Raw genomic sequence first — 25664 nt, forward strand, 5'->3', positions numbered from 1 at the left:
TCTTCCATATTTATTGTGTTTTTGTAACATATGCAGATACATTATTTTGTAAATTTGTAAATTTGCTGACGATCTGACGAACTACCAAGCAAATTACCTTGCGTACAATAAGAGAGTTAAAGGTTTGTTTATTGCGGGATTTTGCAGATGCAAGTCACACTGCTCAAAGACAGGCATGTATTCAATTTTCGGTATTGTGGCTGCATGCAAAGGAGGATCACCTTTACAGTTCAGTAAACAGTATATCAAAACGAGTTGTTGGTGCACTTTTACATAAGCGTGGTTGGACCAATAATGTTGCTTCTGACGAAATCCAAGTGGTTTATGTCGAAATTTCTTATTGTGGTGACGCAGCGGATGTGAACGAATAGGCGTTAACTCAAATCCTTCGTGAACGAGAAACGGTACACGAAGAAACCGTTTCGTACGAGAAACGGTTTCCTTCGATCTTATGTCGGCCTTCACAACGCCTTAGAGCGTTAGTATTATGAAAATATACCTGATAACGAGTACAGTGGTCTCGATGTTTCGCAATTTATTATGGCCGTGAGGCTTAATTGATAGCGATGGTTCATCAAAGAAGCAAGCACTATTTTTCTGTTATATGAAGTGAAGAAATATCTACAAAGACAGTAAATATAGTTACTCGCAACTATGACGAAACATGCTACGAGATTTAATTCTATTACCCAATCTTTTTTACGGCTGCATAGTTTTATCGGACCCGTTTTATCTAACAGTAATTGTCATCCTGTTTTACGGTCATGTTTTATTTGTATTTTAAAAATTAAGCGAGTGTTATGGGTGGATATGAGAAATTATGTTATGCATAGCTAACCCGAATCCACACATAACATCAGTGTTGAAATTGTTTTGTCATTTTATTCTATTTTGACTATGTTTAGATTGTGTGCTTTTTCTTAGCTTGTGAGAACTAATTTAATTATTGCTAGTTCAGGTACAAGTGTTAAGCTGTTGTAAGCAATACCGATATTTACCAGTAAAATTTACTTCTCTATTCTATAAGCCAAACAATGAAATACACAATTAACAAAAAGCTAAAACAATGTTAATGACAAACAGTTAGAATAGCTAATGAAAGTTACATCCTTACTCGAACGGTCGTCCATGCTTGTTTGATCAGTCCCGTACGGCTGTGAGTCTCGACAGTCAAACGAGATTTGTGAGAGTCTCGGCAGTTGAGATAGTGGTGTAGAGAAGGCTCAGCTAATGAAGGCAAATGAAGCTCCATGGGGAAGGGGAGAAGCTCCTCAGCAGGCTGAGAGGAGAGCGTTCAAGGAAGTCTTCAGGAAGAGAAAGATAGAGATGCTGAGTCATTGGAGTTGTTCTCTTATATTATAGATGTCTAGCATGTGGAATGGCTAGCCTGTAAGAGTAGGTTAAGTGTTAAGATTCTGTGCTTTATGTCAGGCGTGTGAAGATATCTTACTTGCGTAAGTCTTCAGCTGGTGCACGTGATTTCGACATGTAGGGTGGAGCTCATGATTTACTCCTGGTATCTAGGTCATGTTTGACAGGGGTAGCAGATCTCGATGTGTGTACTCATTTGATTCGTCTCTAATGTTTCTCTGGCGGTTTTCTGGTGATGGTGATGGGTAGCTTTAATTACTTCCACTTCCCTTAGACGGTTTTTATAGGCGGTGTTGATGCAGTTTCCATGACTTGATTGCTTCCAATTCGGAAGTTTCTAATTTTCTTTTGGCGTTTCCAATTATTGGATCTTTTGACATATTTTAGGCATCTTGCCGTTTGTACATATTATACATCTATTCTGTGGTCTGGCTGTATTCCTATTAGTACGTTGTTTTCGCAGTATCTCTATACAATACGAGCACATAGAGTTTTACCACCATTTTTCAAACTCCCATTCTTATGACTTTATAAATGTTGCCGTAATTTAAAAACCCTCAAGACAGCATTGTGGCTGATTCGGTTTGTTCATTAACCAGCCTATATTGTATTAGTAACTTTACTAACTATTCTTTCCAACAACCGAATTGGGCTATCGCCCCTTTAATTGTGGAACCTGCATTGATTGACTCGTGTTGGTAAACTCCACAAATAGCTTTTTACCGGTGTACGCCATGGTTCAACAACCTGTGGTGTTCTGTGCAGTTTCCCCGCCAATCTTTTGTTTTAGGTTTGGCTGATAGGTTATAGGGATTGTTTTAATGGTGATCTGAGCACAATTTCTGAGACAGCTGTTGTCTATCTTTTGAGTGCTAGTAGTAACCTGTTTCAAGCTCAGAGTTGGGCCATTTCTGATGAAAGAGTTTTTATTTAGAAAGTAAATATTAGATACCATAAGATGGTAATATGTAGCTTGGCCTTGAATTCTCTGATTTTGACAAGCATTCACCTTCAAATTATTAGTTTTTACATATCTTCATAATGCTTTAATTTTCTATTTAATAATATTTTCAACACCTTTCACTTTTGTAGTTGTCTTGCTGCAAACGTGAATAGCATTTACTAGACATGGAAGTGATTTTACCAGCTGTGGATGTTCAGAATGTCTACAAGTCTTACAATAAAAAGGTGCCGGTGTTACAAGATACTAACTTGCTAGTAAGGTAGGTTTTACAGTGCTCGTCTTATGACAATTTTTCAAATAAGTTACACTGTGTTTCACACAAAAACGTTAAACTTATCAGACAGTTTGCCTTGCATAATACCTTTACATTTATCATGAATTGACAGCTTCAACCCCTCAGCCAAGTCGGAAAGACTAAAATTTGCCTTTTACCATAAAAATTTATGAAAGTAAACTGTCATTTTTACGTGCAGTTATCTCATAGCTATTTGTGACAGGTCTCTATTAAAGCCTAATTATTTAGATATTGTAGCGCATTTGTAAAAAGTGAATCTCTTGTCTGGTAGAAAGGGAAATATCTATGGTTTGTTGGGACCAAGTGGTTGCGGAAAAACTACTTTGCTCAAGCTTGTTGTTGGGAGACTTTCTCCAAACAGTGGCAAAGTGCGGGTGCTGGGTCACCGTCCCGGCACTGCAGGTATTTACTTATTTATGCATCAATACTATTTTCAATAGAAATAAATAAAAGTGAGCTATTTTTTTCATAAGCTTACACGGTCGTTGTCAGCCATTTTCTCAACTAGTTAATCTTTACTATATTAGGAGCCATGTCTGTCTGTCTGTCCCAAGCCACACTTAGAGATTTAAAAAAGTTGCGTTCAATAGGAATCGAACTCGCTACTTTCGGTTTAGTAAACCAACACTCCACCACCTGCTTCAATTGACTGCCTTTTTGCATTTTGGAATGATTGTGCAGTTAGTTATTACACCTGATGATTTATCACGGTGCACCCGACTCCTAAGGCACCCGACTCCCAAGGCACCCGACTGCGAGAGGGCTAATAATATATTATTTAACAAAAGTATGTCATCTATTTTTGTTTCTTATGCAGCTTGTTTATCTTGTCATCAAATTTTTGCTCTCCTATTCGAATATTTGTTTTCATTCATACTTGATTAGTGTATGACTCTTTTTTAGTTCAGAATTTAAATGTTCTCATAGTCTGCCTTTAAAGATGAACTCTGACATATTTTTAGTAGATTATATCAGAAAGTATCTGTATTTTTCTATCACGTGCAATTGTTTTTGATGCTTGAGGTGATCTGATGGCCAGGATGTTTTACGACTAAAATTGACAAAAACTTGATTGTGGTTAAAATGTTCAGATCAAGCGAAACTGTGATTATGACATCTATAGTTGCAAAGAGACTGACGGAATAGAGCAACTTGAACACAATTACCGATAGCTCTGGTAGCAACTTGTGACATCATTTTGGTGAATAATTTTCTTCAGATCATTTTTACCGCGATCAGTTTTGTTGATTATATTCTTGAAACATCCTGGCAGTCAGATTTCCTCAAACATAACAAAAAATCAAAAATTTTAGAAAAATTCTGATACTTTCTGATAAAATCTAAAATATTGTGTAAGCTCATCCTTAATCACATCATATTTCCAGCCTTTTTTAGAAGTTTAAAATTTTTTGCGATTTCTTAATATGTATGACTCGATCTCAGTTTTCTATTGGCTGTAATTTCTTTGTTCAAGTCAACATTCAATTTTGCACAATACTGTGCTAAGTGATAACTGTGAGCGCCATATGTCACAGGGGGATCTGTTATATTCGTTTGTAGTGAGTAAGATTCCTGGGTCACGGATAGGTTACATGCCCCAAGAGCTCTCGCTGTATTTAGAGTTCACCATCTCTGAAACTCTTCACTTCTTCGGGAGAATTCACAACATGTCAGGTTTGATTTGACAAAATCATGCGACTGGATTTGATTGGTCAGACCTGTTAGGTTGTAGCAGAATGTAAAAAGAGTTGTTCCTCGACTTTCGAACGCTTCCGATTTGGATTTCGAGCAAATTGAATTTTGGCTACAAAATTCGAAATTTTTAAGTCTCAGTCTTTGACCAAGAACTCAGTTTTTCGACCATATCCTACTGTACCTCAATTTTCCTATGTTACAATTGGTAAAGTAGCAAACAAGAAATGTTTCTGTTGTACTTTTCTTATTTCCCACGATCTCTGCTACGATTCATTACATTACTCTTGTTGTTTTTAGACTGTAACTTTAGCATAGGTTAATCTTCGTTAATTTTATGTTCAATTTGAAAATTATAAAAAACATAAAATGCTTGTTTTTTCACTATATTAGATTTGTTATTAGACAATTCTACAAATTACAATAATTTTACAAGTTATCTTTTCTCTTCTTACAGTTTAAAATGGGAAAATGGGAAATAGCGAAATAATACTTTCTAAAAGTCGTTTTCTTTACTTGAAACTGATGAAAATTATTTAAATTAAATATAATGGAAAACACAGCTTCAGATTGGGACCAAATTGCTTTTTGAACTTTTTTCTGGAATGGATTATGGTGAAAAACCAAGGTATGACTGTATGCTAAATAATATTGTTGTTTGTTTTCGAGGTTGTATTATTGTTTTAATCATTAGTCTTTTGTTATGTCAATGTGTCAGAAAGTCGGATCACCTGTCTTGCTTGTCAAGTTTAACTAGTCTTAATTTAAATTATTTCAAAAGATTTAAGCCAAGGTCCGATTTAGTAGCTGTAGTCAGCTGCACTATCACTAAACACTGAGAATGTGGTCATCAGATGTTTGTTTGTGTTATAAATATCTTGCTTTGATTAGCTTTACAAATCACTTGAGAATGCCGTTATCATTGCACAGATTATACTTGTTTCTAGGCAAAGACATAGCTGAGCGCATGGCGTTTCTCATTAGTTTCTTGGACCTGCCGTCGGCTACAAGGCAGGTGAAACAGTTGAGTGGAGGACAGCAAAGGAGAGTTTCACTAGCTGTGGCTCTGCTTCATTCTCCGGAGGTTGGTAACCTCTGGCTCTGTACGTTTAACTTCATTGCTATTAGACAAATAGACCAAATATCGGAGTGAAAGGTTTGTAGTAAATGTTGACTACTTTGTGATTGATTGTATTGGCCATCACATATTACTAAAATTAGTGTGATGACAAATGTTACGCTGACAGAACATTTCTGAAGCTGTGAAATCAAGTCAACCTCGATGAGAATAAACATCTTTACTATAATAATAGCTGTGTCCATTCATCTTTTTGAAGTCACCAATTGGAAAAAAAGATTGTGTCACACATGATTTGAACTCACACATTAGGCTTGGCAGTCGGGTACACTACTAGCTATACAGTCAGGTACACTACTAGCTATACAGTCATGTACACTACTAACTATAAAGTCAGGTACACTACTAACTATACAGTCAGGTACACTACTAACTATACAGTAAGGTACACTACTAACTATACAGTGAGGTACACTACTAACTATAAAGTCAGGTACACTACTAACTATACAGTCAGGTACACTACTAACTATACAGTCAGGTACACTACTAGCTATACAGTCAGGTACACTACTAACTATACAGTCAGGTACACTACTAGCTATACAGTCAGGCACACTACTAGCTATACAGTCAGGTACACTACTAGCTATACAGTCAGGTACACTACTAGCTATACAGTCAGGTACACTACTAACTATAAAGTCAGGTACACGACTAGCTATACAGTCAGGTACACTACTAACTATAAAGTCAGGTACACTACTAGCTATTCCATTCTACCACCTTGCTGCATCTCAAAATAATTGTGTACATAATTATAACTCATGATGATTCCACACAATGCATTGGATTGCTAGGGTAGTTTGTATGACATAATTTTATGCTTGTTTGTCGCTGTGTATGACTATGCTGTGATGGAACTACTACACAGTACAGGTAGTCGTCGACTTACGACCGCGTTTGGTTCCGGGTCGATTCGGGCGTAAGCCAAAACTGTATATTTTGTCGTTTCTGATCTAACTTAAATGAATTTGGCTTACTAAACAAATACTTGAAGGAAGTCTTAGTATGTATTTTAGTAAACTCCAAACTTTTAATAAAGATTTTATCATTTGTTTGCAAATTCGTTTTTACCATGACGGATAATCCTGGACTCGCCATGGCGAGCAACGTATATCTCTTAATAACGTATATAATCAGTACACGAATCGCCAAATTTTAATTTTTGAGAAAAATTATTGTTGACATCGTGTGGCAGAAAAAATTCGCTTTAATGAAAAAATAACAAAAAAGCTTAATGAAAATAACGAAGAACGGCTTACGCTATGCCTCACACTGAACTGCCTGATCTTCCTACGAACGTGGTGGTAAAGCCGGGCGGACGTATGTCGCATAGGTTGTAAGTCGACGACTACACAGTACTTGCTAAGTGAACTGTATGCTATAACTTATCTCTCACGGTAAGCAATTAATTGCCCAACTAAGAGAAGGAGACTGTTTTTATGTGTCGATATAATTGTCTTTGAAAATTGATTATTGTTACATATTTGTGTCAGAATTGTCACTGTTTTGGCTTTCAATAAATCTTTCATTTTTAGCTTAAATGAAAATTTATGGGTGTACACGTGCAATACAACCGGTAGTGTCATGTAGTGACGAGCCTAAAATATGTTGCAATGTATATCCATATGTTACAGTCAATTTGTAAAATCAGTCAATTTGTAAAATGGCTGAAATTTTTGGGCATTTTACAAATCCTTCGTTTTTTCGTGACATCATTTTATCGTTGTCGGCCATCTTTATAGACAATTTTTTTGTTAGAAACGCAAAGCTTTTGCTATGATAATTTGAAAACGATGTTTTTGTTTGCAATTTTTTATTATAGTATCAAAACAACATTTAAAAGTATTAACAAATCAAAGAAAAACGATCGTTTTCTACAAAAATGGCGGCTTTTTCATGAACGAGCACATGTGCAAACGCCTTGATGACGTCAAAAAAACGATAGATTGACTAAAAAATTACTTTTTAAAACACTAAATAGTAGCAAGTTGAACAATACAAGAATGCCTATATGTGGTAGTTGATGCTCTACTTGATGTAAATAACCTGTCTTACCTCCTATCAATGTAATCGTTCAAATACACTAATTGCTTAGTCAATGTGTAAAATGTTTCAGTCATTTTATAAATTGACTAAGCGAATCAGGCACTTCGTAAATTGCCTGATTTTGCGCATTGACTAACATACTGGTGTACCAGTATACAGCAGTCGACTTTAAGTTCTGTTGTTACAGTCTGACTCTTCTATATTGGTTCTGTGTGTTGAATGCTTTTAACTAGTTATATTAGTGCTAGCCCAGGTATATCTCTGTCTGTAGATCTTGATATTAGATGAGCCCACAGTTGGTGTCGACCCTTTACTCAGGCAGCGTATTTGGGATCATTTGGTAGGAATTTCATCTACTGGAGGAATTTCTATTATTATAACTACCCATTACATCGAGGAAGCCAGGTAAAGCTGCACTTTCCAAGCAGTAGTGTAGGTTTTGTTACCGCTCTTCTTCCAGATAGTATAGCATTTGTTATACTATCTGGAAGAACTATAGCAAATATGGCCGTTATGACAATATTATAGCAAACACCTCTTATGGCCGTTCCGCTGGATATTTGAGTAGTAACTTGGAGTCGTCAGCTCTTTTTTGGGTATTCCATTAACAAAATACATGTATTTTGATAGGGCAGCAAACTCAGTTGGGTTGATGCGAAATGGGCGCATCATGGCAGAAGGATCACCTGATAGACTTCTACAGAAATACAACCAGTCTAGTTTGGAAGATGTATTCCTGCACCTGTGTCTTCGTGATGATAACATTCACGGTGAATCCATGGTAAATATTATAACTCCAACTTTCATGGTGACTCTATGGTAGATATTATAACTCCAGCTTTCATGGTGAATCTATGGTAGATATTATAACTCCAACTTTCATGGTGACTCTATGGTAGATATTATAACTCCAACTTTCATGGTGATTCTATGATAGATATTATAACTCCAACTTTCATGGTGACTCTATGGTAGATATTATAACTCCAACTTTCATGGTGATTCTATGATAGATATTATAACTCCAACTTTCATGGTGAATCTATGGTAGATATTATAACTCCAACTTTCATGGTGACTCTATGGTAGATATTATAACTCCAACTTTCATGGTGACTCTATGGTAGATATTATAACTCCAACTTTCATGGTGATTCTATGATAGATATTATAACTCCAACTTTCATGGTGAATCTATGGTAGATATTATAACTCCAACTTTCATGGTGAATCTATGGTAGATATTATAACTCCAACTTTCACGGTGAATCTATGGTAGATATTATAACTTCAACTTTCATGGTGAATCTATGGTAGATATTATAACTCCAACTTTCACGGTGAATCTATGGTAGATATTATAACTCCAACTTTCATGGTGAATCTATGGTAGATATTATAACTCCAGCTTTCATGGTGAATCTATGGTAGATATTATAACTCCAACTTTCACGGTGAGTTTATATTAGGTATTCCAACTCCATCTTTCACAGCGCTTCAAATATGCAGTATAAAAATAGCAAATGTATAGTATAACTTGCACAGGAGTTTAGAAACAAATGTAATTTCGAGTTGATGTCTTTTTCTTTGCTGTCGAGATAAACAGTTCTGGTATAGCTAAAGGAACAAAACCATTGTACAAGTTTCAAATAGGCAGGAAAAGCTGTGTACCTATGTTTAATATTAACAATGAACCTTTATCATATCGTAGAAACGAGGCAAATCAACATCAGAAGAGACTGCACCGCTGGCAGCAGCCACCCCACCTGCCTCTGATACTGAGATAGTTGATGCTGCTTTCAGCGGTATGTTCTTGCTTTTTGATGCAGCTTGCTGTCGACCTTTTTATACCTTTCTCTATGCACATTACGAATAACATTTTTGATAATTTTACTACCGTCGCTGCCGTTTTTACTACCGTCGCTGCCAGATGGAGATAACTCGCTGTACAATTGTTAACTACTCACTGTGTTCCCATGCATCAAATGGTTTTTGAGTTGCCAGCTGCAGAAAAATTCGCACTCTGCCGTTTCAACGATTCGGAGTTGCTCTATAGATTTTTTCAAGATTCATAATGCATCCTCAAAACAAAACGTGGTCAAACAGACTCGCTTGTTGGTCACGATTTCTTCCTTGACCAGCATGAAATCTTTCATGTGTAGTAAACTAGTTGCGCAATAAAGTAATTATTTCGTCATCCTCATAAATTTTAAAGGTTGACTTGCAACAAAATTCACATTACAGTTATTTGGTATCAACAGATTCACCATGCTTTACTCTGTTGTGTTGTAGGTGCAAAATATGTGGATATGTGATTACAAGCTCTTAAAAGCTCAAACACGAACAGTTAATCGCAGCCATCACGAAACCGCCATAGATTGGAATCAGTTTATTTCTCTGACATAGTCAATCCATTTGGTTATTGTTTTGACACATGATGTTCTCACATGACTTGAAAGGCCAATAAAAGGCTCAATATAAAACTTCTCGTAGCACTAGTTTATGACAAACACTTCGGGTTTTACCGAAGACCCTGTATTGAATATAGATGCTCGCTGCTTAACAGTTTTGTTTCGGCTTGGTCTAATTGTCTAGTCGTAATCTGATCATGGACCCATACTTCGCAAATAATTTCTGCAGCATTTTTCGATTCTCACAGGTGACCAACAGGCTCATCATGTTTATCAGACAATGATATGTACTCCTTCGAGTTGAGGTTAAAAATTAAACAAGTTTTTATAGTAGGTTTTGAGATATCAGTGCTCAAAGTGACAGCATTACAATGATGATGAAATAGCCACGTAAGGACAATAGACATGGTTTTATTGAATGCGTGAAGTATATTTGTGAAAATATTTGGACAAATAAGGTTGCGTGAAAGAGTAAATAGAAGCCATCTTGTACAACTACGTCCCATTTGAGCCGTTTTGGAAAAAGATTCTAATCTACGGCGGTCTCGTGATGGCTGCGATTAACTGTTCGGTTTTGAGCTTTTAAGAGCTTGTAATCACATTTCCACATATTTGGCACCTACAACACAACAGACTAAAACATAGCGAATCTTTTGATACCAAATAACTTTAATGTGAATTTTGTTGCAAGCCAACCTTTAATGTAAAGACAAACAGGAAAACAGAAACAGAAGTGAGTAGCAGCTGAAGGTTTTTGTAGCAGAGACCCGCATGGTTGTGTGCTAAACTTTTTTACCTACACCGGGGAGAGCTTAGCCGAGCATTATCTATTTAGATACATCAGCAGTGAGGGTTTCTACGATGTCGAACAGCACTCTCACAACGAATTGGCTTTGCACAAATTTAGAGAAGCGAAATGGCATCAAATGCATTCGGATTTTACCGTTTCTATGAATCAGAGTGGATGCAACTCCGAACCCATTCGAGCATGGAAACAGTGATTGTATTCTACAACTTCACTTAGTTCCTTATTTGTTTATCAATGGGTTCCTCATATTACTATTACTGAGATTTTTTGTTCAACTTCTTGAATGACTTACCTCTATTGTTAGATCTATTGAATGACTTACCTCTATTGTTAGATCTATTGAATGACTTACCTATATTGTTAGATCTATTGAATGACTTACCTCTATTGTTAGATCTATTGACTGACTTACCTCTATTGTTAGATCTATTGAATGACTTATCTCTTTTGTTAGATCTATTGAATGACTTACCTCTATTGTTAGATCTATTGAATGACTTACCTCTATTGTTAGATGTATTGACTGACTTATCTCTATTGTTAGATCTATTGAATGACTTACCTCTATTGTTAGATCTATTGAATGACTTACCTCTATTGTTAGATCTATTGAATGACTTACCTCTATTGTTAGATCTATTGAATGACTTACCTCTATTGTTAGATCTATTGAATGACTTACCTCTATTGTTAGATCTATTGAATGACTTACCTCTATTGTTAGATCTATTGAATGACTTACGTTCATTGTTAAATCTATTGTGAGAGATTACTAGATGCAATAGGGAGGCAATTTAATTAAAATTAATTGCTGAAGTATGGAATACTTTGAGTCTGATAAATTGAGGGCTCAGTACTGTTCAACTCTTACTGACCGAGATACTTACTATGCTAGTAATTCCTTTTGTCTACAGGCGGAGAGGCTGACGATGTACAGCTGTTGGATGATGACAGACAGGTCAGCAGGTCAAGGAGTGTATCCATAACCAGCTATGATGATACAGATATGACTTTAGCTGCCAACTGTAACGAGTGCTGTAGTTCCTTTCCCAAAGGTATATATCTTCTGTTCTGCCTTGTAAGCAACAAAATAACTAAAAAGGTTTAGTTTGTCTGTCTATCAATACATGATAACGATGCTAGTTCTTGTGTTTAACTGTCTCGTCCTATCAGCTGTTATTTGCACATGAACTGCTGCAATGTATAGTAGGAGTTTTATAAAAGTCATGACAACATCAACAACATTGCATAGCCACATCAATTAAATCTATAGTCAATACTTGTGTAGATGCTGGGCGTATGAGATTACCCACCCAAAGTTAATAAGTCTTGCTTTTGTGGGGAATAAACTGTCATTCAGTTATTTCAATTTGTTTATTTTATTTTAAATATTCAATATTCAAAATAATATTCAGTACTAGTATTAAAATTATATAATAATATATGATGAACTAATATAATTGGCATACAGTGGACTCGTGTATTAGGATTTTAATTTGTTCCAGCATTAGCATCGTAAGGCGAAGATGTCGTATAGAAACCCAGAGTAAATATCTAATGCAAACTACCCTTGGTAAAAATCAAATCATCATCAAAAAATCATTTCTATTTCTCAGGTTTTCGCACATCGCAGGGTGTTGGCGGCAGCCTCTTCGCAATAATTTAGGAATTACTCTATAGCATATATGCTAGTTTTGCCATGGGGGATCCCATGAGTGTCTTCCTGTTCAGGATACTTTCTGACGTCAGTTCTAAGAGTATTTAGATAGTTTAAGTGTCAATCGTATCACATCATCACTCGCCTTTAGATGCTCTGGTCTCACATCATGTTGGCTCTACAATGAGGGGTTGCCTGCTCTTACAACTTGTATTGTTCACATTAGATTATGCTCATCTCTAGTAGTTTGCCTGCAAATACAACTACTACAGACTGGTTCACTACACATATTGTACTTTTGTTTGATTTGGTAACTCATTGACTTTGTTAGAGCATAAAAGATAAGTTTTAGTAGTTTGCCTGAGGCTTTTTCAAGAAACATGTGTGAGGTAGTTGAGAGTTGTGTTTTCTGAATTCATTTTATATTTCTTTTACCTTAGCTCAAAATATTCTGGCATTATTCATCAAGAATTGCAACCAGCTGAGACGGAAAATTGGATTTCTCCTTTTCCAGTTTCTTCTGCCAGCCATCCAAATCGCTCTATTTGCTTTTTGTATCGGAGGTACGTAAATAGCATGATACTTACTGCTGATTTCCTGACTACAGTATTGTAGATGCCATTACCTCTTGTACATTCATGCATTTGCGCCCCTTTTGCCTGACTGTATATGTATGGTTGTTGCTGCTGCCTGACAGATCTAGATCTGGCGTTTGATTTTCCTGTATGTTTTTCTACCTAACAAAATCTAATGAGAAGCCATTAGATACAATTGTATGTGAAACCAGCCAGCGTTGTCCATCCGCTGTCATTACAGTCATACTTCAACTTACGAGCTTAATGCGTTCCGAGACTGAGCTCGTATGTTAATTTGCTCGCATGTTGGTGCAATTTATTTGTATATAGAACAATTAAATATATATTGATTGGTTCCTATACTCTAAAAAATGCAAATAAAACACTCAAAACAAGATATTGTAACAGAAAGAACATGTTGGTTATTGTCCTCACTTACCACATGCTTTCAAAAAGCAACAAATAAAAAATAATGCAAGGAAATGTGATTAATTAAAATGTAAAATTAAATACATACAATAGTAGCTAACGCTAGCATTTGCCAGGGAGGGAGATATAAGTTATTCTTCATTACGACGGTTGACTTTGATAAATCTGGATGTTATCAATGTCTTAACAGACAAACTTAGAAGCAAACCTAAAAGCAAACTTTCATTTTCAACTTAACGTAATTAAAATTTCTTCGGCGTTCATAGTTTGAAGTTTCTCGCTGGTTAGCTAATTTTTCCTTTGTTTCGCTTTCACGACCAGCCGGCCGTTTTAAGATAAACCTATCTAAGGACGTTTGCCTTTGTCGCCCTTTCAACCTGTTGCGATTAGGACGAACACAGGTGTCGTCAAAAAGGGTTAATGCACGACCACTAGCCAACTTGTCCGAATGTCTATTTTTATAGTTTTGATAGATAGCACTCGGCCTTTTCACATAGCATCGTTTCAGTACGCTGTCACCTGCCAATTGTTTATCTTTTATCCAATGTCTGAGCAGTCTCTCCATCAGCGGTCGTGAAGATCGCTGCGCCGTTTATAAACTATCGTTAGTCCTTTTGCGAACTAATTGCCCTGAATATTATCCTTCTGTTTGATAATTGTGGATGTATTTCTGTCAAATTGCTGAGCTAGCTCAATCACGCATATATATTTCACATATTTTTCAATAATTTCCCGTTTAATATCAACTGATATCATTCGCTTTTTCTTTGCATTATTTTTCATTTTACTGGCAAACTTTTGGTCAACGCACAGTACTTTTAATTCACATAATTCTGCACTGAAAATCGCGCACAAAAAAACACGGTACAAAAGTATAACCTGAGCAGTTGAAAAATACAGAGTGATGCTGTTCTCATAAAACACCTCTGGCATACTTGGCAAGTGACTCACGTGCTCGTATCTCAAACATGGCTCGTATGTTAGTGCTAAAACTTGCTTAAAAGCTGGTTCGTATCTCAAGTTTCTCGTATGTTGGAGCACTCGTAAGTTGAAGTATTACTGTAGTTGCAATTGCTTTATCAGCTGAACAGCATCTTGCTGGATTTATTCAGGAACTCCGTCCAACCTTCCAATAAAAATTGTGAACCAAGATGTCGGCATAAGCCTTCTACAGAATCTTAGCGTGTCTGAAGCGTACATTAATGGTCTGGATAAGAAGGTGGTGCAAATCACCTATGCAGATGATGTAGAAAGTGCTACAGATACGGTGAAGGCTGGCGACTGCTGGGCTGTGCTTTGGTTCAAGTCTAACTACTCAATCGCCACAATGAAGAGGTAACACTCATCACACACCTGCCTGTACCTGTCTGCCATCAAACATTCTAATTACCTTTAAGGGTATCTCTCATCACACACCTGCCTGTACCTCTCTGCCATCAAACATTGTAATCACCTTTAAGGGTATCTCTCATCACACACCTGCCTGTACCTGTCTGCCATCAAACATTGTAATCACCTTTAAGGGTAGCACTCATCACACACCTGCCTGTACCTGTCTGTTACCAGATATTATAATCATCTTTAAAGGTTGACTTGCAATAAAATTCACATTACAGTTATTTGGTATCAAAAGATTCACCATGTCTTGCTCTGCTGTGTTGTAGGTGCCAAATTTGTGGAAATGTGATTACAAGCTTTTAAAAGCTCAAAAACGAACAGTTAATCGCAGCCATTATGAAAATCATTGAAATCCCTGTCCAAAACGGCTCAAATGGGACGTAGTTGAACATGATGGCTTCTGTTTACACTTTCATGCAACCTCATTCGTCGAAATATTTTCACAAATATACTTCACGCAGTCAATAAAACCATGTCTATTGTCCTTACGCGTCTATTTCATCATCATTGTAATGCTGTCACTTTGAGCACTGATATCTCACAACCTACCGTAAAAATTTGTTTAATTTTCTAACCTCAACTTGAAGGAGGTTAGAAAATCATCATTTTCTAACCTCCTTTATCATCTTTGATAAATATGACGAGTCTGTTGGTCACCTGTGATAGTCGAAAAATGCTGCAGAGATTGTTCGCCCTATTTGGCAGGAAGTATTGATCCAGACCAGACCGAAACAAAACTGTAACATAGCGAGCATCTATATTTGATATGGGCTTTTCGGTAGATTTCGAAGTGTTTGTCATAAACTAGTGCTACGATACGTTTTTTATTGAGCCATTTATTGGCCTTTAATTTCACGTGATCAAAAAACGATAACCAGAACTTCTGAGTACGTCATCGAAATAAAGAGATTCTACGGCATTTTCATGATGGCTGCGATCAACTGTTCCTTTTTGAGCTTTTAAAAGCTTGTAATCACATTTCCACATATTTTGCACCTACAACACAACAGAGTAAGACATGGTGAACCTTTTGATACCAAATAGCTGTAATGTGAATTTTGTTCCAATAAACCTTTAAGGATATCACTCATCACAAACTTACCTATAGCTGTTTCTTAGAAGGTGATATGTGTTGAATATTTTCTTCTGGCACCCTCTTTCTATTAACCCAAAATAGTTGTTCAGCATTCATATTTTTAATTTGGGAGCATCCCGGAAGCTTGGTCTTACAGTTTATGTAAAATTTACTTTATTGAGGAGCTCTTCTTTACTCTCTCTTTCTCAGGAATAACTTAATTCATCTATCATCACCATAGAAATGTTTTAAAGACTCATGTCACGCGCCTAGCTCTTGCCTTTCTATCAAGTAGTGAAGTCACTTGGTGTCGACTTTTCTTTTATTGGCAGAATGATAAATCCGCAAGACAACTCTACCGCTACCATAACACAGTCAAATATAAGCATCTATATAGATGCCACAAATGCTCAGATATTCCTGACTCTAGAGCAGGCGTTTGTGGCTGCCTACGAAAACCTTGGCACAAACATACAAAAACAAGGTAATATACAAGCATAATTTCTATCCCTTATTTTAACAACCATTGTTTAGCAATGACAAAAGTACAATAAGTGTTTAGTATTCTGTTTGTTACATGAGTGCTTGAGTATGACTTTCTGATTGTTATTAAGTACAACTCTAGATGATTTTAAGAGACAAACAAAATAATCTTAGCAAGTTTTCATAGCACCATTATGGTAGCTGTCTATAGCTTTATTACTAGGTAGCTGTAGTGATGTCTATGGCTCTATTACTAGGTTGCTGTAGTGATGTCTATGGCTTTATTACTAGGTAGCTATAATGATGTCTATAGCTCTATTACTAGGTTGTTGTAGTGATGTCTATAGCTCTATTACTAGGTAGCTGTAGTGATGTCTATAGCTCTATTACTAGGTAGCTATAATGATGTCAATAGCTCTATTATTAGGTTGCTGTAGTGATGTCTATAGCTCTATCATTAGGTTGCTGTCTTAGATTACTAGACAAGTAATCATGATATTGAGTTAAATGTCAAGTTTAATCATGATATTGAGCCCAAAAGGTTCTTGTTAATTTTTATTTTTCTGTGAAGGCCACGATCTTCTTTATATTACACATTTATTTATTCTGTTATGCCATTTTTACAGTCAATCGTGACTCTTGAACATTTGGAGATGTTTTTTATGCTGTTCTTCAGAAATACATGTATTAGAGTATCGATTATTACTTTGATGGCGGCTGTTAAATGTATAATTGTGGTCGTATGTGAGAAGTAGATAACCTCAACTCTAGTTTACTGATATTGAAGTTAAGGTAATCTCAACTCTGGTTTACTGATATTGTAGTTAAGGTAATCTCAACTCTAGTTTACTGATATTGTAGTTAAGGTAATCTCAACTCTAGTTTACTGATATTGTAGCTAAGGTAATTTCAACTCTTGTTTACCGATATTGTAGTTAAGGTAATCTCAACTCTAGTTTACTGATATTGTAGCTAAGGTAATCTCAACTCTAGTTTATTGATATTGTAGCTAAGGAACGCAATATACCCCTGCCGCAAGTCTTTACAGCTGTCTCTGTGCCACTGGACTACAAGCCTGCTATTTATGGAACATTTAATGAGACCTTCCTAGACTTTGTTGCTCCCGGAATGATGTGCTCAATTATCTACTTTTTAGCTGTTGGTTTAACGACTCTCAGCCTCGTAGTCGAGAGGAAGGTGGGTCACAGCATTGCCAACTTGAGTTTGGTCTTTTGATGTTGTTTTGCGCCGGCTCCTTTGTTCAAAGTTGACGATGATAAACAGTCATTCGTTTCCATACTCTGAAGATTGTTTTTGGGAGATTATTTATCACGGGGAAGCCTTCAAAACTATGAAACTTTTAGCCTTTGAAGAGAGTTTTCATTACAAAGCTTTGGGTGCTAAGAACATATTATACATAGATTCTTCTTGAATGGAAATGGGCATATTGGTAGATTTTAACTGCCATGAACCATACGAGTCTTTTAACAAGCTCATGTTGTAATTTGTACCATAGCCGTCTGTATCCGCTTTTCAAGGTGAAAATTTAACAGCCATTTATTTTATTTTATTTTTGAACCATGATCTTTAAAACAATTTACCACTAAACTTTTAAACCAACATAAATACCCTCAAAAATTAGTTATCGATAAATCGTCATTAGCGATAAACAGCCAGACTAGGTTGAAAACTGTAAAGTGCGCTTGGTGATTAATTCTTTCACGTAAATATTTTGGTTTTGTTATGACAAAAGATTAAAATATATGAAACTTGATTGCATACCATCTTCACTAGGTTTATATAAGCTCGCTAGCGCGTATTCCTTCACAGAAAAGATACCTCCAAAGAAGAATACTACTGACCTTTTTCTAAGCTTGTTACTTGAAGTTCATACACTGCAGCCTTAGACATACACACCTTTCTAGCTTTGAACTGTTGTCTCTTGCGCAGGAAGGTTTGTTTGAGCGAAGTCTCGTCTCAGGAGTGACAGTTGCCGAGATGATGCTCGGACATATCGGTACACAGTTTGTAGTCGTCTCTATTCAGACAGCTGTTCTCATCATCTTTGCATTCCTTGTGTTTAATGTCTATGATGTCGGCTCTCTTATCATTATTATAATGATTGAGCTGCTCGTGGGAATTACTGGCATGACACTCGGTTTCGTTGTCAGCACTGGTGAGTCTTTCAGCTATTCTGTCTTAAACTGTCCTGAATTGTTATGCCTTTTCTGTTACTCCAACCTTCAATTCATTATCCCGACTTTTTTGCAATGCTATGAGATTACTGAATTTCAAAATGTGTTTGTTCAACTCACTCAATAATTCCTGATTCCCTGATGTATATCGCTTAATATCACAATGTATATCTCCTAATATCACGATGTATATCTCCTAATAACACAATGTATATCTCCTAATATCACAATGTATATCTGCTAATATCACAATGTATATCTCCTAATACCACAATGTGTATCTCCTAATATCACAATGTGTATCTCCTAATATCACAATGTTTGCAGAAGTAATTGAAAATTGAGTTTTTTTTATTTTCCTCAGAAAATTAGCCATTTGTGGAACTAGTCCTGTTATAGAAACAATGCCGCAGGTATTAAATACATGGGAGATTGTGCTTGCACATTAAGCTGCAGACAAATATCACTTAACCACGTAGAAACAACAAAATCTGAACAAATTCGACGCAATTCCACTCCGCTAAACTTGTGTGAAGGCATTCGCTGCAAGAGTGCTATTTGACATCATAGAAAAGCTCACCGTTGATGGATTCAAATTGACAATACTCGACTAAACTCTCCTCAGAGGAGGTAAAAAACTTCAGCTCACAACCGCAAAGTTCTCCCTTACAAAAACGTTCTACTGCTACTCACTACCGTTCCTGCTTGCCTTTATGTCTCTACAGTAACATTCACATGCCACGGATGGATCGCTCGTAGGAGCTGACGAATTAATTACTGAACAGTGACCTTGACCTGAAAGCTAGTCTACTTTAACGTGTTTTGACTTGAGAGATACATCGCGAATCTTGGAAAGATATATAGTGTAACCACGAATTGTTGAAATGTGAGGATGCAAGTTCATCGGCAGCAGGCAGCTCTAAACGTATTCCCAGCATGGAAACACAATGTATGCACGCAGCATGTATACGTTGTACATGTAGTTATACATGTAGTTGTACATGTAGTTGTACATGTACTTGTACATGTAGTTGTACATGTACTTGTACATGTAGTTGTACATGTAGTTGTACATGTAGTTGTACATGCAGTTGTACATGTAGTTGTACATGTAGTTGTACATGTAGTTGTACATATGCAAGTGACTTATGTATGTAGAAAGAGTCCTGTGTAGCTAAACCTAAGCAAAGACATGAGTGAGTTTAGTGAAAGTGTTTCCGGAGTTGATGAAGTCTGTTTGTTGCAGCTGCAAAAGACGAGCAATCAGCCACACAGCTTTCTCTCGCACTGGTATTTCCCTTCCTCCTTCTTTCTGGAATTCTTTGGCCTATAGAAGGCATGCCTCAATGGCTCCAATACATCTCTGTTGCTCTGCCTCTAACCCAGCCAGTAGCTGCCATGAGGTATGTAGCTAATATCTTCTCCTACCCTTGCAGCGGAATCTGATGATGTAATTCTCATTCGTAGGTTTCTAGGCTAGTAATGAATATATACCTCATGTTGTGTCTAAATTTATAATGTCCGTACAGTGCACCTTCAGGATACGGTTTTAATTTGTTCCAGGGTTGGCATCGAATGGTGAAAAAATTGTATGTAGTGTCTAAAAACCATGTAATTATATAATGCAAACATTCCCTGATAAAAATCATCAAAGTTTTATATAAGTGCTGTACATATTAAAAAACTAGTAACAAATAGTATGTTAACCTTAGTAACTATAGTTACCTACAGTAACTTTATTGTATTTAGTGATTATGATTTGCAAAAATGTAAAATTATGATGTACCATGTTCAGTACATACTCTAGGGTGTTCTTACCTTCAAGACAAATGTACATATAACATAAACATTGGATTCACCTCAAATAGGTTCAGATTACTAAACACACACACTTAAAGCTAAGTTTTAGTATGTATTTTCAACTATTTTACTGAATTTTAACTTTTATCGCTCATCAGTTTCCTTTTCCGCTTTCACTATAACCTTTGGTGGACCTGTTTAAAACCTTTTTCATCCTAATTCGGCAGGAAAACCAAACAATGCTGTTTTCATAATGAAGTGGATTTTTGTTAGCAGGTTAAGAAAAGTTGTCTCTCCTTTTGTTTGAAGAGATTGCAACTCCAACTTTGCAATTGTTTTTAAAGGAAAAATGTTACCATTTTACACACAATAATTTCTAAACTTGAGATAACGGTCATCGTGTCTATTTCAGACATTGTGGAAATATTTGTATAGCGCTGTATAGCTGCATAATAAGTATAATAAGTATCAAGGGATTACATTTAAACTGCTGCTCTCTTTGACAGGAGTGTGCTGGGCCGTGGTTTTGGGTTTGACCACTATCAGGTCTGGAGTGGCTACTGTATTGGAGTTGGCTGGGCCTTAGGTTTTCTTATACTTTCCCTTATCCTCGCGCGCCTCAAAGGCCTCCACTAGTTCATTCTTTTATAGCCTTAGAACACTATCACACTATTGCATAGGTTATTATGCTATGCATGCAAATAGTGTTGTTATTTATTTTTGATTCTGCATTTTATTTTTAAAGAGCTATTTATTTTCATAATCACCATTCTTGTCAAAAACTTTATGTGAGATTTTATGATAAGCTTATCACAATTTGTGTGTTTCCTTTAACCTATCGACAAATGAACAACTGCCAGGGCACTATCCCAGGAGACAACTGCAAGTTCTGTATGTGATTGATAGAAGCCTTCATTACTTTATGAGAATTTATGTTTATCAATAAGTCAATAACAAGTAATATTGAAAACTTTTAGTCTGTGTTCCTTGACTCTATTGAAAAACTGAATTTATTTTTTTCAAGTTTTTCAGTTCTTGATTTCAACCAACTTGATTTGTCGGACTAACCAACCAAAGCATTCAAGAGCGGTTCCGCTTTTTTAAACTGTTCAATACTTTGAAACCCCGACCTGAGATAATTCGAGGAATTGTTCTCTCGCCTGATCCCGTGCTCGAGTAAACTCTACTTTCACTTTATTTTTTCGCATTTCTAGTTTAGAATTACAAAATTACAAAATATGAGGATTACAAAATTTTGGTCACTCTGTCTGATATGCGTTTCAGTATAATTTCAAACTTTCAAGTCGATTGAACTATTAGTCCTTGAGATATTGCAGAAATAGCGAGAGAACTTCTAATCGATCGAGAAATCGAAATGACTGCTGACAGAAAACTAGTTTTTATTGACAGACTGATTGAATTCTTGGTACTAAAGGATCGATAGACAAAGCTAGAAAGCTTCTTCTTTTCAGAAACGAGAGTTATACACCAAAACTATTTGTTTTTTCTATTCATAACAAACATACACACTCTATCAGACTAAGTCTACTGTAATCATTGTTTCTTCAGTTACCTCTAAGACATCACTTCTTTTAAAGACTGAATAAAAACCATTCACTCTATTTGATTTCTGTTTCTTCATTGAGTTCTACGAGCTTGCAAATTCAGTCTGATATGCAGTTAAAAAGGAATTATGTTATTGTAAGTACTTTCACAGTCGATGGAAAGCTGTTAGCACGGTCTAAGATCAGTGGACCTGCTTGTTTATACAAGGTCAGGCTTCAAAGTGCTAACATCCTTGATCTCTCCAGTATCACAACAATGACAAAGAATATGTTGTCAATATCTCTCAGGTGTCTATCTCTGTCAGGTGTTAACAACCTGAAAAACCAACATGTCACAGTATTCCACAAGCGTAGTTATGCTAGTAAACCATCCATATGGTAGCGTAGTGTTTTGTTAGAAACACAAATACTAAAATTGATAAAAAAGACAACAAACAGCCCGAATAAGTGCGTAGGAGTTGGTCTAATTTTTGGAATGTTGCCAGCAAGATGTGATGGAGAGTGCGACAGTTTTGGAGATCATTGTCCCAATTAGTGTAAGGGTAGTTACTTGATGACCTATTTCAAGCAAAGTCCATTAACTGATGGTCAAAGGTTGACAAGTGTCAGATGTATTCCAGTCTATGCCAGCTGTTGATTTCACTGATAGGTTTGTTTTCTTGGTTTCTGATAAATATTTCATGATGCTTATATAAGACCCAAGAGAAAGCACTGTAAAATGATGTAAAAGAACTTTACAGGTCAATTTCTCATACAGTCGGTGATGAGCTTGCAATGTAATGCTTTGTTTAACGCTGTGTGAGCTGGGGTGTGAGCTGTTGTTTGTGGGGGGAGCAAAAATCAACCGTGAAAATGGAAAAAGTGTATTTGTCGTCAAAACAACTTGCCTATGTGAATTCGAATTTTAATCTCTTATACATCAAGAATAACCTTTTTACTTACCCACAAGAAATCAAATTTCAATCAGATAATAACAGAGAAGAGGCAGGAAAACAGTCAAAGTTCATAAAGTGAATTGTTTTTTACATGTTGCTGCTGTGCGAAAACGCTAGACTCTTTTTAGAATGCCCTTCCAATAATACATTGTTTTCATATATTACGAATATGTCTGTTCTTCATTATGTGTTGAGCCTTTTTTGTTTTATTCTAAATGCAGGGTGTGAGATTGTGTCAGTCGCGGAAAGTTTGGCGATGAAAACTAATAGCGAAGTGCTGTTTTAGTGTCTGTTGAGTAGCACAACTTTTTATGTTTATGTTATGTTTATATTTTTATGTTATATATCATATCGAGTTTAGTTTAATGAAATATTTTGAAAACTTTTAAAATTAACATTGCAGGCCTACTTGTTTATACCTATTGATGTATTCATATTTAGTAGAGGAAATGTAATGAGGTAGTTTAACAAGTTAAAAAGTGAGTTAACAAGCAAAATAAAACAACTACATGTGTTTTTATTTATCTGTAATTAAAACCTAACAGTTGGTCCATGGAAAAAATAAGACAATGTTTTTAAATAAAAAGGTTTTTAGAGCGTTTAAAAACATTGGATTTTAGGCTTCACATTTCTCATTATGAGTGCCTTAAAGTTCCAGCACAGTCTAGCATCTTGGTTTTTGTCTATTATGTGAACCGAGCATCAAGGAAGGATAACTATCCATTCAGCAACTGTAGAGCAGAGAACACATCTTCCAAGCAGGATGTAAGAAAATCAACATCATATCATAATCTTACAGGTCAAATATAGCTATCATCAACAGTAGCTTGTTACCAGCAAGTTTATATGACACAGATTTACCTTCTACACGGAGTTGTGTTCTTATGTCTCTGTTAAATACCAACAAAACAACATTGAATTGTGAAAATCGATGATATGAGCTATTAGCAGTCTGATGTGCTGTGACAAATTGTTAGGTGTGCCAAAAAAGCGCAGATAATAAGTATGTGCGCAATACTTCCAGGTGCAGGTGGTAGCATGCAAGCAGCAAAGCTGAGTGTTGTTGGTTCGAATCCCGCATGATGCAATCTTTTTTCAACCTCAACCGTGGATACGGATGGACACTGCTCATATTATAGTAAAGATTTTAGCAGTGATTGTGGCAATGTAGGTGGATGGTGTTACATTAAAGCTAAAACAGTCTACATTTTTTACAACAAGTTTTTAAAAATATATTCTACTTTAATTAAAAACCATTAAGAAATTTAAATGCTTTTGCTCACAAGCTATAGCTAAAACTGAAACAAAGTTTAACTCGTTTTAATCCCTTTAATGATATTCAAATATTAAATATTTTTATATCAATTACCTCTTCAGTCAAACTATCAACTTTACAACCGGTTTACAGCTACTCTAAATGCTCGCTGGCCGCCGTTGGTTGGTCTAGTATATTTGCTCATATTTACCAAATATCCTGCTTCAACAAACATTGTTTGCCAGGGCTCCAAGATAAGAGCCTACTCTCATAATATGGGTCAATCCATGCTCCGGTATGCGTGAGTAATTGTATCACTGTTTGGGCTGCTCGTGTGGCGAGAACGGATGCACCGAAGGGCTTGGCACTGGTCCAAACAATGTTCTGGCATTTTTTCAAAATCTACCGCAGCCAATCAAGTTGTGGCTATCGCACTCCTGGTTACGATTGTGTGTCCTGGTTTGCTTTTATGAGTTGACGATCTGTATTCCAGTGCAGTAAACTCATTGAAGAAAGATGGAGGAAAGTGACTCCACACTTCTGGCTGTCAACGTCTGCGATGTGTACAAGTCTTACACAAAGAAGGTGCCAGTGTTGCAGGGCACAACTCTTATGGTCAGGTGAGAAGGATTTTGACACCATCTTGATGCTATGATTTTTTTTATCAAAACCAATTGTTTCAGTCTGCAATGTTGTATCTTGAACAAAGCTAAAACTAGAAGCGAGGAAATAATTTTCCCAAAAGATTATGTTATTGAACTAATAAGAATCGCTGCCATTTATGTGCTGTCTGGCATAAATTTAGAAGTGGGAAGGCGGATAGCTGTTCACGTGTTCAATACAGAGCAAATTTCTGTTGTACTGATACGATGGCCACTTGATTTTCTCTAAAACAGTTAATATATTGAGGTGTCCACATAGAGGTGTCCACATAGAAGCGCATACACATCCTTCTGTACCAACACTAACGTGAAAATAATAAAATTTTAATAAAATGCAAAGTTATAGCTGAATGTAATCTAAGCATCCTTAGCTATAATATATGGACTATCGGTGATGCATTATTAGTGGTTGTTGCCGCTAATAATGCATGAGGCAAAGAACAATTGACATCATAGAACAGGACCTGCTTTAGACAGCTGGCTTCATAACTTCATAGTAACAACATTCTCTGCCTCCCGACTTGCTCAACACGGCGATCAAGCAGTAAGAGTAACCAGGAGTAGATGAGAATTAGTAAAAAGGAGTATTAGTTTATTTTAATAGAGAAATATTATCAGTCATTCATCAGTCATATAATCTCCATATAAAAACCCCCAAACTTTAATATAGGAATAGCCTACTGATGAATGTAACAAGTTAATTCATTCGAGTAATATCATCACTTCCTGATGTGAAAATAGTTGTATGATGAACAATATCCAGGAATTTATTTGGGGTAGTAGAGTTCTTGCCACGAAACATGGACTATTATCTATAGTTAGTAGTAATCTAGTATGATCTTTAGTTGTTAGTAATCTAGTATGATCTACTGTATAGTTATTACTAGTCTAGTATGATTTGTAG

At 36.2% G+C, this 25664-nt stretch overlaps 2 protein-coding genes across 2 annotated transcripts in view; both read left to right on the plus strand.

Moving 5' to 3' along the window:
* The first annotated feature begins 589 nt into the window (after window positions 1–589).
* Window positions 590–21319, plus strand: LOC137406553 (ABC transporter G family member 20-like). The gene is made up of 16 exons (XM_068093150.1): window positions 590–632; window positions 2464–2594; window positions 2902–3032; window positions 4191–4304; window positions 5270–5406; window positions 7784–7917; window positions 8143–8293; window positions 9224–9317; window positions 11646–11786; window positions 12829–12951; window positions 14505–14727; window positions 16198–16349; window positions 17358–17545; window positions 18299–18524; window positions 19790–19946; window positions 20850–21319. Exons 2-16 carry the CDS (start codon window positions 2500–2502, stop codon window positions 20977–20979), a joined length of 2196 nt encoding a protein of 731 aa, XP_067949251.1. The 5' UTR covers window positions 590–632; window positions 2464–2499; the 3' UTR covers window positions 20980–21319.
* Window positions 21320–24580: 3261 nt separating this feature from the next.
* Window positions 24581–25664, plus strand: part of LOC137406554 (ABC transporter G family member 23-like) — a 33544-nt gene continuing 32460 nt past the window's right edge. The window contains exon 1 of the mRNA XM_068093151.1: window positions 24581–24718. Within this exon, the coding sequence (XP_067949252.1) occupies window positions 24615–24718 (104 nt within the window). The 5' untranslated portion in view covers window positions 24581–24614. The remainder of the gene's footprint in view (window positions 24719–25664) is intronic.

Source organism: Watersipora subatra, chromosome 10 (assembly GCF_963576615.1).
Source record: "Watersipora subatra chromosome 10, tzWatSuba1.1, whole genome shotgun sequence".
NCBI classification, from domain to species: domain Eukaryota; kingdom Metazoa; phylum Bryozoa; class Gymnolaemata; order Cheilostomatida; family Watersiporidae; genus Watersipora; species Watersipora subatra.

Excerpts from the sequence above, each read along its gene's own strand:
- LOC137406553 (XM_068093150.1), top strand. The coding sequence starts at position 2,500 with ATGGAAGTGATTTTACCAGCTGTGGATGTTCAGAATGTCTACAAGTCT. Across the intron at positions 2,595-2,901 it reads GATACTAACTTGCTAGTAAG|AAAGGGAAATATCTATGGTT; the intron begins GTAGGTTTTACA and ends CTTGTCTGGTAG. Across the intron at positions 14,728-16,197 it reads TCAATCGCCACAATGAAGAG|AATGATAAATCCGCAAGACA; the intron begins GTAACACTCATC and ends TTTTATTGGCAG.